Source organism: Engraulis encrasicolus, chromosome 21, assembly GCF_034702125.1.
Source record: "Engraulis encrasicolus isolate BLACKSEA-1 chromosome 21, IST_EnEncr_1.0, whole genome shotgun sequence".
Lineage (NCBI taxonomy): Eukaryota > Metazoa > Chordata > Actinopteri > Clupeiformes > Engraulidae > Engraulis > Engraulis encrasicolus.
Window position 1 is genome coordinate 11544027 of NC_085877.1, and position 22791 is coordinate 11566817.

A 22791-nucleotide genomic window follows, 5' to 3' on the forward strand; every position below is an offset into this window, starting at 1 on the left:
GTGTGTGTGTGTGTGTGTGTGTGTGTGTGTGTGTGTGTGTGTGTGTAGATAAGTCTGCAAGTCTGAGTGATAACCCTTTAGCCCAGCAAGTACTGCCCATTAGCCCAACTTCCACGTATTTGATAAAAATCTTAGTTTCTCTGTCTCTCTCTGTTTCTCTAAGTTTCTCTTCTTCTCTCGTTCTCTGTGCTTGTTGCTTCTTTGTGCGTGCAGGAGGCACAGTATGGTATACATGTGTGGGCGTGTGTGTGGGTAGGTGCGACGTTAGTCATCTTCCCTCTTCTCAGAGCCTCACACTCTAATCTATCCAGGAGCTGCTTGAGATGGCATTTAGCGCAACACTGTTTGACCTTTTACGTGTCTGTCGTCCTCCACTTTAAAGTGGTGTGGTGGGTATACCCCACTACTGGAAAGGTCCCTCACCACGATCCCTCACCCTGCATGCTTGCCTGATAGTATGCATCATCTCCATGCACTTGCACGCAGCCACAGAAACAAACAAAGGCTTGGATAGTCGCGTTCAAGTTATTATTGTTATACGGCTTGATGTTTTGCATGATGCATTTGATTTTTGCAGAATGGGCGCTTGTGTAGGTGTACCCCGCTACTGAAAAGGTCCCTCGCGACAGTCCCTCACCCCACATGCTTGCCTTGCTTTGCCTGTCTGCAGAAATCTTGCACACTTGCACGCAGCCACACAGACAAAGACTTGGATAGCCACACTGAGGTTATTGTAATAAAGTCTGATGTTTTTGCATGCATACATTTTTTTTGCAGAATGGACACCTGTGTGGGTATACCCCACTACTGAAAAGGTCCCTCACTCTGCATGCTTGCCCATCTGCATCATCTTGTACACACACAGCCACAGAAACTAACAAAGACTTGGATAGCCACGTTCAGGTTATTGTTCTACGGTCTGGTGGGTCTGCATGATGCATTTGATGTGAGTTTCTGCTCCACCCAAAGGCCTCTGCCATGGGCTCCAGCTCGATATTGAATTGTCCAGTGTTAAGGAATCACTTAGAGCAGGGGTGGGGAACCCATGTGTTAGTTGACTCAAAAGTCATGTTTCAGTTGACTCAAAAGTTAATGCTGACTCTGAGTGTTAAAATGAATGCTTGGGAAACGTACACATTTTCAGTTATTGCTATACACTGATGTGTTTGCATGATATATTGACATCAGTCTGAACACGAGGACTAGGCAAATGGGTGCCAACTAGGTTTGTCACTGGCTGAGGTTGTTGGTGGGGGGGGGCTGTTATCCTCACTGGACTGAGCAATAAGGTGTTTGGTGTTGCACCACCAGTAGCAGTGGTGGCAGTAGGGCCGTTAGGGCCTAGCTAACTCTGTCCATGAAGGATACCCCCCACCATGCAAACACACACACACACACACACACACACACACACACACACACACACACACACACACACACACACACACACACACACACACACACACACACACACACACACACACACACACACACACACACAGAGCAGCTGGTGCTAGAGTAACAGGTCAGAGTGCATGTCTAAATAGTGAGGAACAGAATAAGAAAGAAAGAAAGAAAGAAAGAAAGAAAGAAAGAAAGAAAGAAAGAAAGAAAGAAAGAAAGAAAGAAAGAAAGAAAGAAAGAAAGAAAGAAAGAAAGAAAGAAAGAAAGAAAGAAAAAAATGAAAGTGGGTTGAAACAATAACAAAGAGGCATGGTGCCAGTGAGGATAAATAAAGAAATAAGAGAAATTGTGAGTAGACAGAGAGCGAGAGAGTACAGTACAGTCTAACCATTAGGACTAGGCCTATGTCGCAACTGTTCCCCCATGAGACCTTGAAAGCACTCTTGCCCTGCAGCCCAATCATTCCTTCCTGCAAGATCTGCCCTCTACAGTACCGTCTCATGTCTCACCCAGCCTGACATCACCCAACACATGCAGCATTCTCCCCCTGCAAAAGCACAGTGCAAATGCATTGCTCTGCAGCATCACATTACCCAGCAAATATGCAACGAGACACATGTGATTATGTTATTAACGTATGAAATATTTATTCATGTCATCAGCACAAATAATAATACAGCGTCACTTTTTTGCTACTTGTAGAACAGCTTTTCCTATGTTTTTTTTTTTGCATTGCAAATTGCATTGACTCTGGTGTTTCAGTCTTTAGAGTATCCAGGAGGTGCATATAGGCAGCTAATGCTGTTGCTTCAATCACAATCTTCCAGAAATGTTATTATGTCCATCATTGGCCCATTAAAAACAGCATCAGTCCAGTTCATATCTTTTTTTTCTTGTCCTTCAGTATTCATCATGTTATCCACCTACTATGTCATCACATCCCAGTTCCACGTTGCCTCTTCTTTCACGCCCTCCTCCAGTGCAAAGCATGGACGGTGTCACAGAGACAGAGACACACATACGGTAAATCCACCATATAAGTCCATCTCTAAGCCCCTTCTTCAACTCCTCATCGACTTTCCCAGAAACTTTCCAACGTCCTTTTAAGTCCATCTTTGTCTTGTCACGACCTCATCCAGCCATCCCGGCTTTATCCGGAGAGGTAGAGACAGCGAGCGAGTTCCCCCAGAAATCTGACTGCAGGTGAGGTGTGTTGCCTCCTTCGTCCATCTTCAGAGAGGTAGCTTCTCGCACCCCCAACGTTGGGTTGGAAGTCAGCCTAGTACAGGTTCCTTTCTCCTTCTGTTGCAGAAGTTGTGTCGAGAAGAGGGACCCTGCTCAGCGCTCGGGGAGAGTGATGGTAGGCACCCAGTCGTACGCGCCGCGCCTCTCCTCGCAGAACACCCGGAGCTTGTCCAAGGCTGGATCTTTCATCGAGTCCACATTGGAGCTCTGCAAAAGAGAAGAATAGGATACAAAGGAGCCATTAGTATAATGTTGTCAGTCAAGCAAATGAGACACACACGTATTGTGGATCGGCTATGGCAGGATAGGAATGCAACGCCAAGCTTACCGTGACAAGAATGCAGTGTGCGTCCTTGGGTTCCCCCGACTCGTCGGTGCCAACGATACCGGCGAGGCGCTCGATGTCGTTCACCCGCACGACGTTGATGTCGTTGTCGAAGCAGAAGGCTTGGATGAGCGTGAAGTGGATCTGGAGCGCGATGTCGCACTCATACTCCTCATCGGTTGCCAGCACGCAGAAAGCCACGCTGTCAGGATCACTGTTGGAGAGGAGCAATACCATTTGGTTAGACACCGGTACAAAGAAAGAGCTACAGTGAACAAAGCCAAAACCAAACAAAAACAATTGAAAGAACCGAAAAGCACAGTATTAGGAAGTGTACTTACACATTCATGACTTTTGCGGATTCGTAGACTCCAACTGTCAGGCTGTCTTGTTTCTTGGACGAAACCAGAAGCTCCTCCAAGGCATTGCCAACGACCTGCATTCTGTTCGAAAGAGAACAAAGTCTTTGGTTACAAACTTATTCAAGCAACTGCACAACGATAGTAAAACAATGAATTGCAATCTAAAAAGGCAATGCTTATAACCAAGTGTCTTACCTGTCGTTTGTCTCTGTGTTGTCTTGTCCGTGAATCTCCTCAAGAGTCATAGTTGAGCAGTGAAAAATATCCACAAAGGGTTTGTAGTAGGCCTGGTAGTGAGGACACGATGTGTTCGCTGTGTGAGCTGAGGCTGTAGATAGAGTGCACTGAGTAACCGGGAGCTTATATACTGGGCCAGCGCTGTTTCTCGGCAGTGGGACGACTCGTGTGCGCTCGTGGCAGCTGATTGGCTCGCGCTCCGCTGCTCGCCACCACAACACACTGCTCTTGCCTGTAAACACCCCACGTGGGAGGATTACGGCAATCTGGGCAGCCCCGTGTCAATACACTTCTGCTCAATTGAATGTGTTGCTGCAAAAAAGTCAAACTGTTGTTAGAATGGGTGCGCCCCATTTTCACTGTATCTACAAGTTGTAGGCTACCCGAGAAATCCCGGCCCTTATCACTTTAAATTGGCCGTTAATTTGGCCATGCAGCAATTAAATTTACACTTACAATAATGATTACCGGTATATGATTTAGACTATTTTGTCAATGGGAGACTTGTCTGAACATTACTACGTGGGGTGTCATCAGTCAGTGAAACCTGCAACGCCCTACATAAACACAGCAGTTAGCCTGCATTAATGTTATCTCGTGCAATGTTTGTGTTGACAATTGTGCTTCAGTTTTTGTGTTTGTTGTAAATAGCCTATAGCCTACGTGACTATGTTTGACACACGTTGTGTATTTGCATTTGTAAAGACAGCTTCAGAAGCACCAAAAAGTCTGAGCGGCGTGTGGCAACCGAAACAACCCCCAACCCCCTCCCTACAATGGGCGCGTGCCCCCACCTGCCTTCTGCTGTGATCTGAAAGAGCCTCACAAAGGAAGGCACGCGCTGGGCTCGGTTATTAGAGCAACAGCAGACGCTTCTTTTGTCCCGTCTCCCCGAACAACCCGCATGCATTCAGTGGATAGTGGCGTGTCACAAAGGTTTCATCCATGCAATGATTTATTTTGCGCGTAAAATCAGCAAATAGCACAGTAACATTATGGATAGCCTACTATGTGTCTGAACCAAAGCATCCTAATTTACTGACAACATAACAACACACTTGATATCAACGACAATGATATTTCATCCAAAGAGTAAAATAGGGTGGTTTCCACTACATGGATCTGCCTTTTGCCAACTTGAGGGGCTTCTCTTGCGCGCAAGTGTCTTGTGCTATTGTCTATTACATGCACATTACATATACATTGCACACTTCAGAGTGTTAGTCAGATGTAGTGTGCAAAGAGTAAGAGGCATTGTGCCTTTGTGCAGACTTCAGGGAGTCGCTGCACACAATGCAATATGCACATTTGACAGACACGATCACCGGAGGCAGTTTCTATGCAGGTTACAAACATGCCTCTATCGCCACCTGTTGGTAATCACCATTTGGGTGTACTTGGAAACTACTGTGTAGTGGTCAACAAACTGCAATCCAAAATAAATGTAAAATTGTACTATTTGAATTCAAGGCAGTTAAAGGCGTCCCAAGCAACACACTATTTTTCTTGTCTTGCAACTTGAAAATAAACTGTCTGATAAGCGCAATTAATCGGATAGATGGCCAACTCATTTCAACCGAAAGGGAATGGCGCCATCTTTTGAATTTCACTTCGCATGACAATGCTACAGTGATAGAGATGATTATTCTCATTTGTTTGTTTGTGTACATAGTTCCACACCCAGAGCCCAAACCACAAACCTGTCATTTCACGACCAAAGCACAGTCCCGGTGTAAATAACCCTGTTGAGTGGATACAGAAAAGACAATACTAAAATTAACTGAAACAAAATGTGTAATAGCCTACAATTACCAAGTTCAAATAGATATTGACTGCTAATCTGTGTTATAAAACAGTTTTACTGTACACTGCAGTTTCGGGCAGTGAATGCAGTATTTTAGACACAAGAATATTTCAAATACAAACTGCAGAAATACTAAAATACTGCATTGTACTAATTACCTCAAGAGACTGCTGTATTGCACGTAATGCAAGTTTTATAATAATTTAGACGCCATCATTTGAGTCACAAGGGTTACATGAGACAGACAAATAGGCTACTTTGAATGAGTGAAAGTCATTATGGGCTGAGGGTCATTATGGTGTTTGTTATTGTTGTTAGATGGCTTTAAAACTCATTTGAGTTGAGTGGCTACAACACCTGTGTGTGTGTGTGTGTGTGTGTGTGTGTGTGTGTGTGTGTGTGTGTGTGTGAGAGAGAGAGAGAGAGAGAGAGAGAGAGAGAGAGAGAGAGAGAGAGAGAGAGAGAGAGAGAGAGAGAGAGAGAGAGAGAGAGAGAGAGAGAGAGAACGAGAGAGAGATTATTATCAATGTCTTATTTATATGTTTTAGTCTAACTGCACATAGGGCACTTGACTTGATCCAGTTATAGAGAACACCAACTTTGAAACAACAAAAGCACAACATTTAACATCATTGTTTTCTTTGACAACATCCCTCTTAAGGTTAACTATACCAGACAGAAGAAACAACTAACTTCTTATTTTATTTTGAAGCCAGCTCTTTTGTTATTTCATTAATTACCTGGGCCTTGTTGGACACGTTTGTTATTGCATTGCAATGTGGGCCTGTTGGGGCTTGTTCTCTCGTCCTAGATGATGTGCTCAACTCAAAAGTATCATCCATCAAAGGCCATAATAACTCTCATTTAATCACAATGACTTTCACTCCAATTGAGACCTCAATGAATGACCCCATGTCCCGTGATGGAGTCAAATGGAAGGGTAGGCTGTCTTTTTGTGCTCTCAGTGCTATTGTTATTTTATAGTAATTAATCACCCTGTGCTCTGTCTCAACTAGAGACTAGTAGAATGACTCTCACTCTAGTTAACACCTTAATGGGTTACTCATGTGATCTCCTCTCACCTGATGGAGTCTATTGGAAAGACAAGCTGTCTTTTATTTCACAGTTACATGACACTTGGCTGATGCTTTTCTCCAAAGCCATCTACAGCTCTTTTTAGTACACGGTATTGGTTACGGTCCCTGAAGCAGTGTGGTTAGGTGCCTTGCTCAAGGACATTCATTCACTGTTTTTATGATGGACTGTTTCTTACTTGTTATTTATTATGTGTTTGTCTTGTCCTAATGATGTGTTATGTGGTATGCCCAGATGGCATTCAGTTTCCACTTGTGAATTAACTTTACTGAGTAAAATTAGAAGATTAAATAGCTCGTCAGATAGAGAGTCATTTCGAACGGTTACTGCTAGCATTTTGCCAACACTTGTCTGTAGGATATGTAAAGTGACTACCAAACAGGAAGACACATTTATTCTTTTTTTTAAATAAAAATGTTTGTCTGACTTGTTCGGTTTGACAAGTTACTGTTCTTAACACTCAAACGGTGTGCGTTTACTGAAACCCAAAGAAAGGTTACTGTTCTTAATCAAAAGTTATGGCATCCTCTCCGAACCATTCACAAAAAGCAAGATCTGATGGAAACGCCATTGGCGTGATTCTATAGCAACACCCTAGTGGATGTACACCTGTATAACCAAACCTGTAAATACACAACTTCAGATGCAGGTATAGGTAGGCCTATATCCCAGTCACCAGTGATTCACTAGATCTTTTTTCTTTTTACAGATAGACATACTGACGCAAAGTAATAGTTAGCTGAGGTAAAATGTGAAAAATGTGAAGTGAAAGCCCAGTTGGGGAACGCCAACTCTCATTGTCATTGTGACATAACACTTCACAGCACAGAAGTGAACACTGCACACTGCAAACAATAAAATTGCACCCGTGCAAGGGGCAGCCCCCAGTGGTGCCGGAAGGGGAGCAGTGCGACAGCAGTACAGTACCATGCACAGGGTATCTCAGTCATGGAGGATGGGGGAGAGCACTGGTTGATTACGGGAGTCGAACTGGCAAATTTTGGGCTACAAGTCTGACGCCTTAACTGCTTACCCACAACTGCCCTATATTCTCATTTAATCAATTCTATAACTTTTATGCAGAGCAAAAGTTTGACTCCATTGTGGTAGCCCTTCCTATTCACTGTTTGCTGAAAAAGCACAACAACATTATAAAAACATTGCTACTATAATATTAGGCCTATATTACCGGTAGTCTGAAGTAACTGATCAAGACATGATAAATTACCACTTTGGCAGCAATAAGGTTATAACACAGGCTCTGCATGAAAGGGTTCAAAGGGTCAAATGAGTGAGTCACTAATTAAGTTGTGAACGGAAATGAGAGTCATTTTGATTTGAGGGTAAATGTGTTTTTAGTCAGGTGGGAGGGTATGTGCTTAGAGCAAGGGTGTCCAAACTTTTCTTTAAGTGAGGGCCAAAACAAACAAAAAAATATATAAATCAAGGCGCTGAACCACATACTATGGTAGAGGTGACAGTTTTTTTGTGATGGCCTACTAGCTCAAGCTAGCCAATGCTATTTGCTATGCTGTTTGGATATTGAAAATGTTGGAAGTTGTGCACAGGTAGTGTGTTTGGACTCTGCTCAAGTTGAGCTCAATTTTATGGTACGGGCCACATTTAATTGCGTGTTTAGAAAGTGCCGTGGGTCACTACAAACGGGGCATGCCTGATTTAGAGGTCTGCACATCATCCAGGCACAAAGAACAAAGCAGAGATCAATCAGACGAATGAATTAGGTGTAGAGATGTTTTTAATAATAAAACATTCATCTGAATTTCCATCAGTAACATGATCTGAAAGACACAAGTGCACATTCACAGTCTAAGCTATGGAATATATACCAGTGCTACTTTACAACAATATCGATTTACATTTACTCCATCTATTATAAACAGTAGAAAAATTAACGAAAAAGACATAATATTTTGTACCTTTACAGACACAAATAAAATACATGTATACTGAGGTGTATATATATTTTTAAAAATACAGATGATGTCTGAATGCATCACTGACTGAAGCAGGTCATTACATTTCCAGAAACCAAGGAGAAATACTTGGCAGTCCAAATTAAACCCACCACCATTTCCAAATGCCAGAAAGAAATGGTTGCAAAAATCACATTTACAACAAACAAACAAAAACAGAGGAGGCAAAATAGCATAAATTAAAAGAAAAAACGTTTTTAAAGGGACAAAACAAGGCAATAATAAACAGAACATCCTTCTGCTTCTTCGAGAGTGATTCAAGCCAATGATTTTGCCAACATCTAGGCAGGTAGCACATACCTGCTTAAGAAACAACTACAAGCATGGACACCCTTGTTACAAGGGATAAATGAATACGACTAAACGGCCAAATGACCTGCAATGGCTTATTATCATTATTACTATTATTTTAAAACTTTACAGGAGTGTGAAGCTCTACACCCGAACTTTGCAGTGCAAAAATGATGCAACAAGTGAATGTGTCTAGTTCCTCCTATATACGTATATAATGTTGAGAAGAATTATCTGACATTATCTGACTCCAATAGCAGATAACAAGAATTTTGTCATCTTTGCCCAAAAAAAATGTTGGTCTTGTTTTCCTAAAAAGAGGCCAAATGAGCCCAAATCAGGAAAAAAAACCTGAAATGAGCAACATGGTCTGCAAATGGTAAAAGATCCTTCTAGAAATTTCTCCTCAATATTGGAACAATGCCACTTAAAACCAGATACTTTCACTTGCCAAGACATCATTTGCTTGCAGTGTGATAGCTAAATGAGCACCACCAAGCAACTAAACGTCTTGTCAAAAGCCTGGCATGGCATGAGGGCATACAGTAGCCTATGACAATGAAAGCAGCTTACAAGTCCAGTCTGTCATTTTTTCTAGATAATTTACTTGCGACTTGCAATTTTTTTACAGGGTAATGTTTCGAGTCCCTGGAGCAATGTGGGGGTAAGGGCCTTGTTCAAGTACACGTCAGCCATGGATTGAGGTGCAGGGAGAGGTAAGGGTGGAATTCGAACCCTTTGATCCTAAGTCCATCTCCCTAACCAAGGCTATGGCTGCCGCCAAGTACTCATTATGGCTTGGTCATTTTGAAACCTTTCATTTATGAATACAGTATGTGGATCCTCTCCCTGCAAGTCTGCCATTTTGAATCACCAGTCAGATTAGTTGATTAGTAACTGTTGATGAAAAAGGGTCAAATTTGTGAATGGGCAGCATAAATCTGGAAATTAACTACTAAAAATGACACACTGGACGTTAAAATGGTGCATGAGGAAAAGTGCTTTTGAAAAAAACATCAGTAGCTCAAAAGACGAAGGACGAAGCGCAGCTGTTACTGGCCAGAACAGTATAGACTTTCTGAATTTAAACAAACAAAAACAAAAACAAAAACGTTAAGACAGCCAAAAGTGATACTCCAAATACCCTGTACGAAACTTTCTAAAATTCATTACTGCTACAGGATACTCGTCCTATTTACTCGTCAATCAAATCACATTTGTAAACATGAATTTCAAGGCTTACAAATAACAGGCAATTGCACTGGTCGCCCATGACACCAGGAAGTCGGGGGTCCTGAAAGGAGGGGTCCGTCTATGAGGCCCCAGTCAGAGAGCTACATCCCTGAAACATGAACTAAAACAAAAAACAAAAACAGTAAAGCTATCCCTTTTTTAAACAAACAAAAAAACATCTACATCTCATCCGAACGGTGCTGCTGTAGAATAACCGAAGTGGGCTTGGGCTCGATCCAGTTCTCATTGGCTTTCATTCCCTCATAACCCCCTGGTGGCGGCGCGCTCTCCCAGTGCGCCTCCGACCCTAGATTGGCTTTCAGCTTCATGTCCTGATTGGCATTGGGGACCGCATTAGAATTGGAGGAAGAAGAGGAAGAGGATGCGGCAGAAGAAGTGGAAGAAGATGGGAAGTCGGACGAGGAGTTGGCGTTGACGGCGCTCTCGGAGTCGGTCTTCTCCACCCGCTGCACGCCGGGCGTCTGGTTGTGGCGGGAGAACATGGCGGTGTCCACCACCGTGGCCCCTCCGGCCTCCAGCAGCTGCTCGCCGTCCTCCACCACTTCAACCTCCACCACCCACTCCTCCGAGTCCAGACGCTCCAGCTCGGCCTCCCGAGAGCTGTACAGCTTGTCCACCGAGCGCAGGTTCCTGGACACCACTGCGGAGGGGAAGGAAAGATGAGAGAGGGAAATGAATGGATGTCAAGAAGCTGTTTTAAAGGCCACACTATGCACCATTTTCAATGTTAATTACATCGGAAGTCAGAATTAGAATTTATGACACTTAACTTAGCATTATTAATGTAAGGTCTAAAAACAGTTGGTAGAACACAATTTAGCATGGAACATTTTCCAATTTCCAAGTTGCTGAAAATCCCCAACTAAAATGTCAAATTTCTGGAAATTTACTGGAAAATTTTCAACCTCTCTGCAACCCTAATTCAAATGGTCAAACAACCCCAAACAAACAAGCTGATGTTGCAGATATATCCAAAACAACCAACCATAACAAACAGCAGAGAAAGGAGGAAGGGGCAAGCTACTCGTCTGCTTTGTTTGGGCTAAAGTACAAATGACAGCAGAGGTAACATCAGTGATAAAGTTTCCATCAAAAATGACTGAATGGTTGACTGACTTTCAGCTTCCATGTTGGATACCATTAGAAAGTCAGAAAATCCCACATACTTGACAAACCCACAAGCAAAAATATTTCATTGCTATGTTTCTATCATCTGACTTCAGGTAAACTAACAGGATGTTTACAAGAAAACTTACCTGAACAAAAGCCAGATGAGCACAACAAAGATTTTGATTAAATGTGTTTTGCTTGTGGAACCGTCAGCGTGTGGAATTTTTTGACTTTTGAATGATAAACCTCACGGCGGTGATACGCCACAGACCAGTGTTTCTCAAACTTTTTCAGGCCGAGGACCACTTTGTCCCCCCTAAAAATGTTCAGGGACCACCTGTCAACTGAATTGACAGTTTAGTTGAGGGGTGTTTATTTGACACTGCTAATTTCGATGCAGATCACTCACTTTTTATTCACATTACAAGCCAGCCTTATTATTGTGAAAATATTACTTCAGCGATGTTTGGCTTTATAATTATGTTACAAATATAGCCTACTGCTAGCAAGTCTTGGAAAGGTTTAAAAAAAAAACCTCGCGGACCACCTGAGCGTTGTCGCGGACCGCCAGTGGTCCCCGGACCACACTTTGAGAACCACTGCCACAGACCAACAGTACGTATCTGACTATATGCATCAGTGCTTGACATACATCTTTTCACTCACTGGCCACTGTGGATAGTGGTTTTCCTGAGACACTAGCCATTCAGCTATTCTACTAGCCGCACATTTGATGATATTGTCTTCTTTTCCTTCATCATTATACTATAGATCTAACCTCAGAAAAAGAGGTGCTAAAGGAAGAAGATGGGTGTATAGCTTTCTACATATAAATCAAAGAGGTATACAAAAAAATCGCTTTTTTTGAACTCACCTTGAGATGGGGTATAGAGTTCTCCCTTCTGTTGGCTGCTCCCAAACGGATTCACGGATGGGAAGATGATGAGACAGAAGGACAGCAGGAATACCTGGAAAACAACAAAATAATCATGATTAATTATAACATCATAACAACACAGCAACGATTACTGATTGTGATTTAAATCAAACCATCAAAACTCATCTACCGTTGCAAGGGAGGCAAATGAATGGCGTTTAATAGCAGTGCTTTCTTTAGCACTTTCTTAGCTTTATGCGGACCCCCGACACTTTCTTAGCTTTCTTTAGTGAGCAACGTATCCAAAGCGCTTTACATGAAAAGCCTTACAATGGTGGAAGCAGCTATGCCAGGAATAAACCTGTCAAATCTGGTGCCTCAAGATGCCTTAGCCAATGTAACCAATGCTGAGAACCCCTGTGTAGAAGATGGTACTTACAGCCGTAAGAATCACAACCCCTTTCACTTACCATGACACAGGTGCTGGTTGTGGTGGTCTTCATTGTGGAAATCTTCACAATGGCCTGGAGCTTTTTGAGTTGATCAATTAAGGACCTAACATGAACAACAGAAATGTAAACAGATAGGAAAATAAACTTTTATTGTCAGGTTCATAATTTTTGTACATCATTTATCATAACATTGAAATGCATGGTTAGTACCAGAGATGGGACCAAGTCACTAATTTGCAAGTCGCAAGTAAGTCTCAAGTCCTTCCAATCAAGTCCGAGTCAAGTCACAAGTTACGACACATTTGACCAAGTCAAGTCCAAGTCCAAGTCGTGCCAAAGCCAACCCAAGTCAAGTCCAAGTCCAAGTCGTGACAAAGCCAAGTCAAGTCCAAGTCCAAGTCTTGTTTTTTCCAAGTCATTAACAAGTCACCTTGTATTCTATGTGCAATATTGACAATTACCTTTGGTCATAAATTCATTACCTCTCCACACTGCTTTGCATGTCCCCCTTCGCCAGTCATGTCCCGAAAATCGACCATGGTATACTATGATTTCAGTTTTTTGAGCATGGTTCGGCATTGGTTTTTGGTTTTACTTGGTTTAACTATAAATTGAACCATGGTTTTACTCTGAAAACTAACCATGGTTTTACCACGGTTTATAATTATTCATTAAATTACTTTCATCTTTTATCCAACGCATATATTGGTGACAGTCCTTTGAGCAATATGGGGTTAGGTGCCTTGCTCAAGGGCACTTCAGTCATGGATGGAGATGTAGGAAGAGGTGGGTTTAAGGGTGGGATTCAAACCTGCAACTCTGTGATCTCCAGCCCAACTCCCTAACCATTACAGCACGACTGCAGACAAGCTTTCATGTTTGTTTGGGTGACCATGCAACCCACACTTGATCATATATATTTTTTAGCATGGTTTTTGACTATGGTTGAAGGTAAATCATTTATTTTTTCTTTCTTTCATGCATTTTTTTCACACACAAAATGCAAAAAAATATATATATTCATTGACTTGGAGCACAATTGCAAGTCATTGCAAGCTAAAACTGTCAAGTCGAGTCAAGTCTCAAGTCAATAGCATACAAGTCGAGTCAAGTCACAAGTCACTCCTAATATTGGCAAGTCAAGTCTCAAGTCGAGTCATTTGTGACTCAAGTCACAAGTCAGTCCGAGTCACAAGTCACAAGTCCACATCTCTGGTTAGTACTGTAGAAAATTAGTCATTTAAAGCATAAAAGTAAAATTGACCTATGAAGAAAAAAACACATTAAGTTTTTCTTTCATTGTCTGTGTATGTCCGTGCATATACAGTGATAAATCGTGTAAAATAATGAGATAGATAGGCGACATGGTTTTTCAAAGAACAGAAAGATGGCCGCCTTACATGTTTTGCTTCTGCAGCAGTTGAACCTTCTTCTGCAGTTCCTGATTGTGAGCAGTGCACACAGCAACCCTACACAGACAAAATCACAATGCACAGACATTTAAAAACCCGATAGACCAGATTAGCATGTTTTTAGTCATACATGTCCCCTATTGTTGACAGCAATTAAATTGCCACATACATACATCCTATTAACTGGTGGTAGAGAGGGTGGTTACCTCAAGGTTTGTTGGTTCAGAGAAACAATTTGTTTTGCAGTGATATAAATGCTTGTTCACAGCCTTTTCACAGACTGTAACGTTTCCAATAAGTCACCAATGTTAGAAATGTTGTTTTCAATGTCTTGCGCAGCATATATCAAATGCGTGAATTTAAAAATAAAATAATGCACTTCAAATGAGAAAAAGAAAACATGTACGAACATGTCATTACATGCGTTGAGAAGGATAAAGCTGAGAGGGGGTAGTGCTTAGTTGCCATTGGGGGGCATTAGTCCATTTTACTAAGGGGGCGTTGGCAGGCTTATGATGAGGTCAAGAGGGGAACCACTGCTTTAGAGACTTTTTATGTCATTCTTTTTTATACATCGTTTTATTTATTATTCCACAAGCATTGTTCTCACCTGTTCTCGAGGCCGTCCACGTAGGCCTTCTTCTTCTTGCGACTCTCCTGGGCCGACTGCTTGTTCCGGATCTTTCTCCTCACACGCTTCAACGTTCGCTCCTCAGCCTTAACATTAAAAAAACACACACACAAAAAAAGGAATCAGCATATTAGGGATATTCAACAAAATTGGTCTGACTTGACTTTAAGAACACCTTGTAAATAGTCAGACAGGACACTACACTGCTTGTTTGTCATACTTGCATCGCTTAAAGAAGGGCTGTAACAGCACTATGTGGTCCAATATCAATATGACAGACGTGGGCAGACTTGTATACAACACTAGTGGTAACTTTCTAATATCACACTACTAGTGTTGTAATTACATCTGTCAGAGTGCTTCTACTTCTACATTACACAACTCTGGAGACGTTTCTCGAAAGCATCGTTGCTAACCAGTTAGCATCTTGCTAGGTTTCCAATGGAAAACTGCATTGCAACCAAGTAAGTAGCTAACTTGGTTAGCAACAATGTTGTTGAGAAATGCACCCCTGGAGTTAGAGGAGGGTTTGTTACCTTGGTGAGGGGCATGCCGGTGGGTATCGTGGCTCCCTCTTTGGCCAGAAGCCTCCTCTCCTCGTCAGTCAGAACCAGCTCCTTGAACTGGAACTAAAGGTGCCACAAGAGAAACATGAATAGTCAGAGGTCATTTCTGATGACGCTTGATAGTGCAGCATTTTACGTTATTTATAGGGGCAATTTCACCTTTGAATCCATGACTGTATAAAGATAGAGAGGAAGTCATAAGTAACATGGTCATGGTTGGGCTTGGGAAATGACCAGGCGTTGGACTTAAGACAGGTTCAATCAATGGATTGTCGGAGCGGGAAAGGTTCTGCACACTGCTTGCAAAAGACTTAATTTATTTGGAGCAACGGTTCGATCATGCCTGAAGAAGATCTATGATCGAAACGTTGCTCCAAATAAATTAAGTCTTTTGCAAGCAGTGTGCAAATCCTTTCCCGCTCCTACATGTGAAATTTTTTTGATTTGGCACCTGCTGATGCTTTTTTGCTGGATGTGCACGCTTTCCACTACACTCATTCTATGGATTGACCACAGAAATTATTTCAAGTACCAAACTATTAAATATTTCAAGTACCAAACCTCAAAAAGTTATACGCTTTTCTTGGTGCCTTTTAACCAATAATTTCAAAGGACAGTCGAGAGAGATGGGGATATAATGAGAATGTCACTATAAGACTTGGGAAATTGCTTTGGGTTGGACTTCCACTCAGGTTTCTGATTCACTCTATGGATAGACGCATCATTCAACTGTACCACCAACTACCCTAACACACACGTGACCTGTATTATTACATAATTTCATCAGTATTATTTTGTGGCAAATGTCTGCTTTTGTCCCTGTCTGTGGTTAGTTGTCTACTTCATCCTGTGCTAATATACTTTTTTTAAATGAAAAAGAACCTAACTAACCCCACTCTGCATTTGCAGCTATTGTTCTTCTTATGTCCTATGCACTTTGTGTCTGCAAGCGTTGTATGCTGTAATCATGTCCTCAGTTGTAGGCCGTTTTGCACAACAGCGTCGGCCAAATGTAACATAATGTAACGTGATATTTGTGTAATACCTGGTCCAGAGTGTCTCCCTGGTGCTCAGAGTCCTCTATCGTCAGAGAGCAGGGCAGCTCATCAGAGCAGTCATCGGCCATCTCCTCCAGCTCATCTGGAAAGACAAAAAACCCCATGAACTTCATGTTACAGCCCCAGGCAGCATTACATTGCATTACACTTGGCTGAGCCTTTTATCCAAAGTGACTTACAGATATTTACAACGTATTGATTGCATTTCCGGGAGCAGCGTGGGCTTAGGTGCCATGCTACAGGCCACTTGGGTGGATGTGTAGGGAGAGGTAAGGGTGGGATTCCACCTCCCTAACCACTAGGCCAGGGGTGGGGAACCTATGTCTCGAGGACCGTTTACGGTCCCCCCGACATAATTTTAATGTTATGCAGCTTCACATGAAATAAGAATACGGTTACATTTAGGGGACCTAGAGAAGGTGGGGTCTGTTTTAAAGGTGGCTGCCATATAGGCCTAAAGTGCAGGGGCAAATCCTGGTTAGTGTTCATAGTACGGCCCTCGGAAGACATTTACGGCCCTTTGAAGTGGCCCTTTGAATGAAAAAGGTTCCCCATCCCTGCACTAGGCCATGGCCGCCCCCCAGCAAAGGCTGAAATCGGTTATGGTCCACCACAGACTATAGAAGACACACTTCATCTTACAACCCCAGGGAGACTTGTATAGAAAATGGGAAATTTTGCACACCAAAGTTTAATTTTAAGTTTGAAGTGCTGACACAGTTCAACCCCAGGCAAAAACTGAAATAGTTTAAGAAACTAGGCCTGTGTTATACTGTATAAAGATTCAGGGTATTTTCCTCACTCGTGTTGTAGCTACGTGGCCAAGGGGCATTTTCTGAAAAAATGGGAAATTCCCAACTTTTACGGTCATTGTGATTAACATAAAGAGTGGATTATGTAAAAGCAATGGGGACAACGTGGGATTTTGCATGCTTTGAGGGCAGATTACTAATGTAATCCAGAACCTTTTCATCACCATACTCTAAACCAGTGTTTCTCAACTGGTGGGTTGCGACCCAAATGTGGATCGCGGAGGGGTCATGGGTGGGTCGCAGAGCCGTGGTCTAAGAAAAAAATCGTAATTCATTGATTCGCTAAATTTAAAAAAAAAAAAAATCCAACTTTTCCTGCAACAATTTACAACTTTTTGATAGGCGATTGAACTGGTGTCATCTGTCGTCATAGATAAAATCAGAATGTATATGCGAGATAGTAGCGTGCAACCAGTCATTCGAGTGTCGCTAAAAAAAATTGGGTCGCGACCGAATGAGAGTGGAAAATGGTGGGTCCCAAGACTGTTCCAGTTGAGAACCACTGCTCTAAACAACACAAGTGACACTCTTCACAAGAGCTCATTTGACTGGACCAACTGAAAGCAAAGGCGATGAGCAGCAGCTTTTGAAACCATTGTTATTAACAAAAGGAATGGACTGTGTACAAGAATCTAGGACAAAGTGGACAATGGACATTTGGACGCCGTCCCAAGGACATGCTACCATAAAAATGTCGCGATATAAACAATTACTGAAATCGATAAATACTGTATGTCCAAGTCTGGTCGTTTGGTGTCGTCTATTGTGTACAAGAATACAAATCCCAACACCATAATACTTTAACAATACTGTAATACTATATTAATTATCTGTCATCATACCAAAGTCGATGAAGACGTCCGAGTCCGGTCTTTCTGAGCGCACGCTCTCCAGCATGTGGACCTCGCTCTGCAGCGAGTAGCAGTGGTCCGACTGCACGGCCAGCACCTCCGGGCTCTCCGGCACGCCCTCGGGGGAGCAGAACTCCTCCTCCTGCAACTCAGGGCTGGTTTCGGGGGAGTAGTACTCCTCGACGCTGCCGGACGCTGGGCTGTTGTCGTGGAGGAGAACCTCATCCGGGGAGTAGTTGGGGCTGTTTGCCGGGTCGGTGTCGCCGCTGCTGCTGCTGGTGCTGCTGTGGGGGCTGAGGGGGCAGGTTGCCAGGGCGACGCCTCCGCTGTCCACGGAGACGCCGCTGTCGCTGCCGTGGGGGGAGTGGGAGAGGCAGGGCTCGTCCTCCGCCATCACCCCCTCGTCCAGCAGCCTGTCCAGGAAGTCCTCCGTGTCCATGTCCTGCAGCACCTGATGGGGACAGCGGGTTACATAACATTGCATGAGTTATACGTCATATTGTTGGACAGGTTATTGAACAGCACAGAGAGACATCAGTCATATTCAGGGTCGGCTTAACGTACAGGCTAGATATGGCTTCAGCTTAGGGGCCCCAACCTGCCAGCGGGCCCCTGATTGGCCAAAAGTAAGCTATTGTGACAAAATGCAATTCTGAAAAATGAATAATGTTATACCATCCATACTACACTACCATGTCGCCCAACCTAATGTGATCCAGCCATGATCAAACTGGTCCTAATGAGCTGGTCCGTCACATCACCAGAGGTACGTCGGCTAATGAATATAATGGCCTGAGCCACTCGGCACCTGCACTAAAGACAGGCACTGTGGACCAGTCAGCAGCACCCACACAGCAGCAGTGAGATCATTAATATTGCATTGAGTGACCTGACGTAACCCTGGCAAGCCGTTAAAGTTCTGACGCATAGGGACCAAGGAGCCAACTGAGGGTTACACGCTAATAAAGTGCCTTTACAGTCAGTGTTGGGTAGTCCGTCATCAGACATTACAATCCCAGCCCGCACCAGTGAATTAGTTCAAATCAGGGATGTTTCCAGAAATGTATTAAGTAAAAGTAGAAGTACTCTCACAGTGTGTCTACCTCCTTAGGTAGAGTGGAATAACTGTTGTATAAACAATGTCAGATTATGTACTAGTGTTATAATTACATTAGTAAGAGTACTTCTTACTGTGTGTGTGGGTGTGTGTGCGTGCGTGCATGTGTGTGTGCGTGCATACGTGTGTGTGTGTGTGTGTGTGTGTGTGTGTGTGGGAGAGAGAGGAAGTGAGACTTGGGCTTGGACTTGGGTTACTTGGGCTGAATGTATGTAAGAGTGAGCTATATGGTTAATATATGTGGAATGACATAATTAATGTCTTGTGTGTAATGTCTTCTGTATTTATGTATGTATGCTACTTGACACCTTAATTTCCCCTCGGGATTAATACATGATACTCTACTCTACTCTACTTCTAATTCTACAGAATATTCTGCTGATAAGAGTTATATTTACGTGCTTATTACATGCTGTACTAGAATCATTCATATGATTATTTCTACAGTGCAATGTCCGTATTATGCAATGGAACATTTCACTGGACTTTACAATGAGGAACTACCTGTAGAATCAAGGACCAAAGATAACCCATCATGAGGAACAAGTTGTTTGAATGTCATCTGCCTGTCAGACTACACCCAGTAATGATAATATAATGGTCATGCACGAATTCCAGTTTTCTCAGTCACACCTTCTCTTTTCTTCAGATTGACGTCAAGACAGTAGTGAAAACATACTAGGAATGTCTTTTGTGACATCTGCTGTTAGTGCAGTTCAACTAAGACTAATAAATTGTCAACACAACAATGCAGAAATACGATGCAAGAGACTAATAGTAGTAATTCATAAGACAAATTGTTAGTAATGGTGTTGTGCTTAGTTAGTAATTGAGGTGCACTTGCAAAATAAGAAAGCTGTTTAGTCATAATATTGATTGGCACTGTGCTCAAATGTAAAAAAAAAAATGGCCAAGTGCCCAAATTGGGAAAATCACTGATGAAATGTGATTATGATATTTCAACAGTTGTATTGGTGCACAAATTAATAGGCCTACTGTTCTTATTATTGCTATTACTGTATTATTACAGTAAATGCTCCAACAATGCCCCATCAATACAAACTCTATTTCTGAATAGTGAGGTTTGGGTCAACTCCGCTTATTTGCATTTACCCTCGGCTAACTACTAATACCTTGACTATGGCTTATGAAAGACTTAGTGAGGAACTCACATCTTGATCCAGCAGCCAGTCGTCAATGAGCTTATCCCCATTGGAGAAGAGGGGGTCCTGTACCCCCACCCCCTGGTCTTCGAAGAGGAGACCCAGCAGGTCCGCCCCATCCATCTCCGGCAAGTCGTCGGGGAGAGACATGGATGGTGATTTTCACCGCGTGTGCAGGGAAATTAAACCCTGAAATGCTGGTTTAACAGGATGGAAAATGGTGTCGTTAGGATAACTGCTGATAACAATAGGCTAACCACACAATAGTAGTCCATGTGGTCTTCTTCTGCATCATACTATCCTCCCGCAGAGGCTGGCAACCTATGTTTTTACGCTAAGTCCTTAAGAAGATCCTGGTGCCGAACTGTCATCCCCCGCAGTGACGATTTACTCTAATGGCATACATCCCCACCCATTACAAATATCACATGACTCGAGGGCTAAAAGGCACCAAAGTGCCACATCAGCAATACATTCTAAAAGATAAATAAAGTTTATAGATTTGGCAATGTAGGCCTACCGCGTCGCTGCGCGTCTCCTTTGTTACATTGTATCTTTAGTTTAGATACAGATAACCGCGAGGAAGTGTGGGGCGTGGGGCGGGCGGCTACACGTTGTCCAAAACAACACATGCAACATTTCGACATGTTGCAATTATAGCATTTACTTTATTAGGTGACGAGTGTGATATGAAAGTCCATATGTTGGCATGGATCTATTAAACGCAAAATACATAATTTTGGCCACTAATGGTTGCTTGTCTGTCAAACCAGACAGCCACTGTTGATCGATTTTAATGCGTGGTAATTGCAGTAAAACATAATCTGTCAAAGTAAGCTGAAAATGTGCGCCATGCACGACAGGGCTTTGCAACTTGACATTTTCTTGACCAACATGTTGGCCCCAGAAAAAGGATCTCACCAGCAGACCACTTTCTAGGCCAGACATCGAATACCGACGAATATGGGAAATATTGTTGCTGTCAAGCCATGAAACGTTACTGAAAAACTAACGTTTTTCAGTCTTGACCGTACATTGGCAGCGCATGTATTTGGAATTCATGAATCATCTTACCTTTGTTGTTGTGGCTGTGCTATGGCTACTAATACTAACACAAGACGTAGCTCTATCACATGAATACAGTAGACCGCAGCGGGTAACTGGCCTTCCTGATGAAATCACCCTCCAACAAGGCAAAAATTGCGTCATCACGTTCAGTAATGGCGACTCGACGTAATCCACGTATTGCGCAGTGCTTTCTGGACAATGTAGTTCTTTCACACAGTACATGTATGCAAAAGCACACACACACACACACACACACACACACACACACACACACACACACACACACACACACACACACACACACACACACACACACACACACACACACACACACACACACACACACACACACACACAGCCTCCCTCTTGGTCTGTCTCTACACATAGGCCTAGAATAGAATATAGAATATATCTTTTCATTTGTCACAACAAGTAGAATAATACAATTAAACGAATAAAATAAAAGTTTGGAAAAAGTACTTTAATCTCTTAAATCTCACACACTTAACCAATCACAAACTTCCACACACCCAAGTTTATATATCACAAACCTCACCCACCCAACCACATAACACAGCCATAGACATCCACATTAATGCTGTAGGTAGAGTACTATGCTTTGTGCAACATTTTCAGTGCAATAATGGCCTACAGTATGGGGAAAAGATGCTTTTCAGTCTGTCCTGGTTTTTCCATGGACCTGTATCTACTGCCAGATGGCAGCTGTTCCAACAGGTTGTGATGTGTCTCATAGAATGGTGTGTTTTGAAAGCCCTACTGGGAAACTCCATTGTGACACAGCACTCCACAGCACACAAGTGAACACTACACACTACGAAATTGCATTTATGCTTCACCCGTGCAAGGGGGCAGCCCCCAATGGCGCCCGAAAGAGAGCAGTGCGGTGGGACGGTATGCTCAGGGTACCTCAGTCATGGAGGAGGATGGGGAAGAGCACTGATTAATTACTGCCCCCACCAACCTTTCGGGTCGGGAGTTGAACCAGCAACCTTTGGGCTACAAGTCTGACACCCTAACCGCTTACCCATGACTGGCCAGGAAGCATAAGGTGCTGTTAAGACCTTCCAGAGAGGGAAGAGTGCAGCATATCAGTTAGCATCAGAGGTATCAAAAGTAAAAGTAAATTCATGGCGTAGTAAGTACAACACTAGCACATGATATTACATAGTGGCTGTTACACCATTTACTCCGTTGTACCTAATGCGATAGACTATGTTGTGTTGTTTTACTGAAAAACACTAAAAACCAAACAAGAACCCACCACAAACTTGATCCAGGCAGCTCAGACAAGTACACAGGTGTACCTTTTAGTCAGATAAGCCTGTGTCTGTGTTGGAAGGAATGATGTGGTTCTTTTTTACTTTCACTTTTACTTTCGACATCTCTGCACAGGAGTGAGTGCTACTGGCTGATAGTCGTTGAGGGAGGTGATGTCTGTCTTTGTAGGCAAGGGGACTATGGTGGAGGACTTCAGAAAGGATGGTACAGTGCACAGGGAGAGGGACTGGTTACTGGACACACACACACACGCACGCACACACACACACACACATCACAATGTCCCTCTAAAACATGCTAATGCAAAAACACAACTAATAATTCCCACAAGTGAATGAATGTTCACAACAAATACAAGTCTAAA

At 42.9% G+C, this 22791-nt stretch overlaps 2 protein-coding genes across 2 annotated transcripts; both read right to left on the bottom strand.

Annotated features, from left to right (window-relative positions):
* Nucleotides 1-1971: 1971 nt before the first annotated feature.
* gadd45ga (growth arrest and DNA-damage-inducible, gamma a) lies at nt 1972-3687 on the bottom strand. The gene is made up of 4 exons (XM_063187582.1): nt 3532-3687; nt 3316-3417; nt 2978-3188; nt 1972-2856 (listed from the first exon to the last, which is right to left on the bottom strand). Exons 1-4 carry the CDS (start codon nt 3579-3581, stop codon nt 2743-2745), a joined length of 477 nt encoding a protein of 158 aa, XP_063043652.1. The 5' UTR covers nt 3582-3687; the 3' UTR covers nt 1972-2742.
* A 4531-nt stretch (nt 3688-8218) lies between these two features.
* Nucleotides 8219-21216, bottom strand: creb3l3l (cAMP responsive element binding protein 3-like 3 like). The gene is made up of 10 exons (XM_063187581.1): nt 21135-21216; nt 20070-20257; nt 17772-18231; nt 16105-16199; nt 15030-15122; nt 14473-14579; nt 13851-13919; nt 12469-12553; nt 11996-12089; nt 8219-10651 (listed from the first exon to the last, which is right to left on the bottom strand). The coding sequence occupies exons 2-10, from the start codon at nt 20208-20210 to the stop codon at nt 10170-10172; spliced, it is 1626 nt and encodes a 541-aa protein (XP_063043651.1). The 5' UTR covers nt 20211-20257; nt 21135-21216; the 3' UTR covers nt 8219-10169.
* Nucleotides 21217-22791: the final 1575 nt, after the last annotated feature.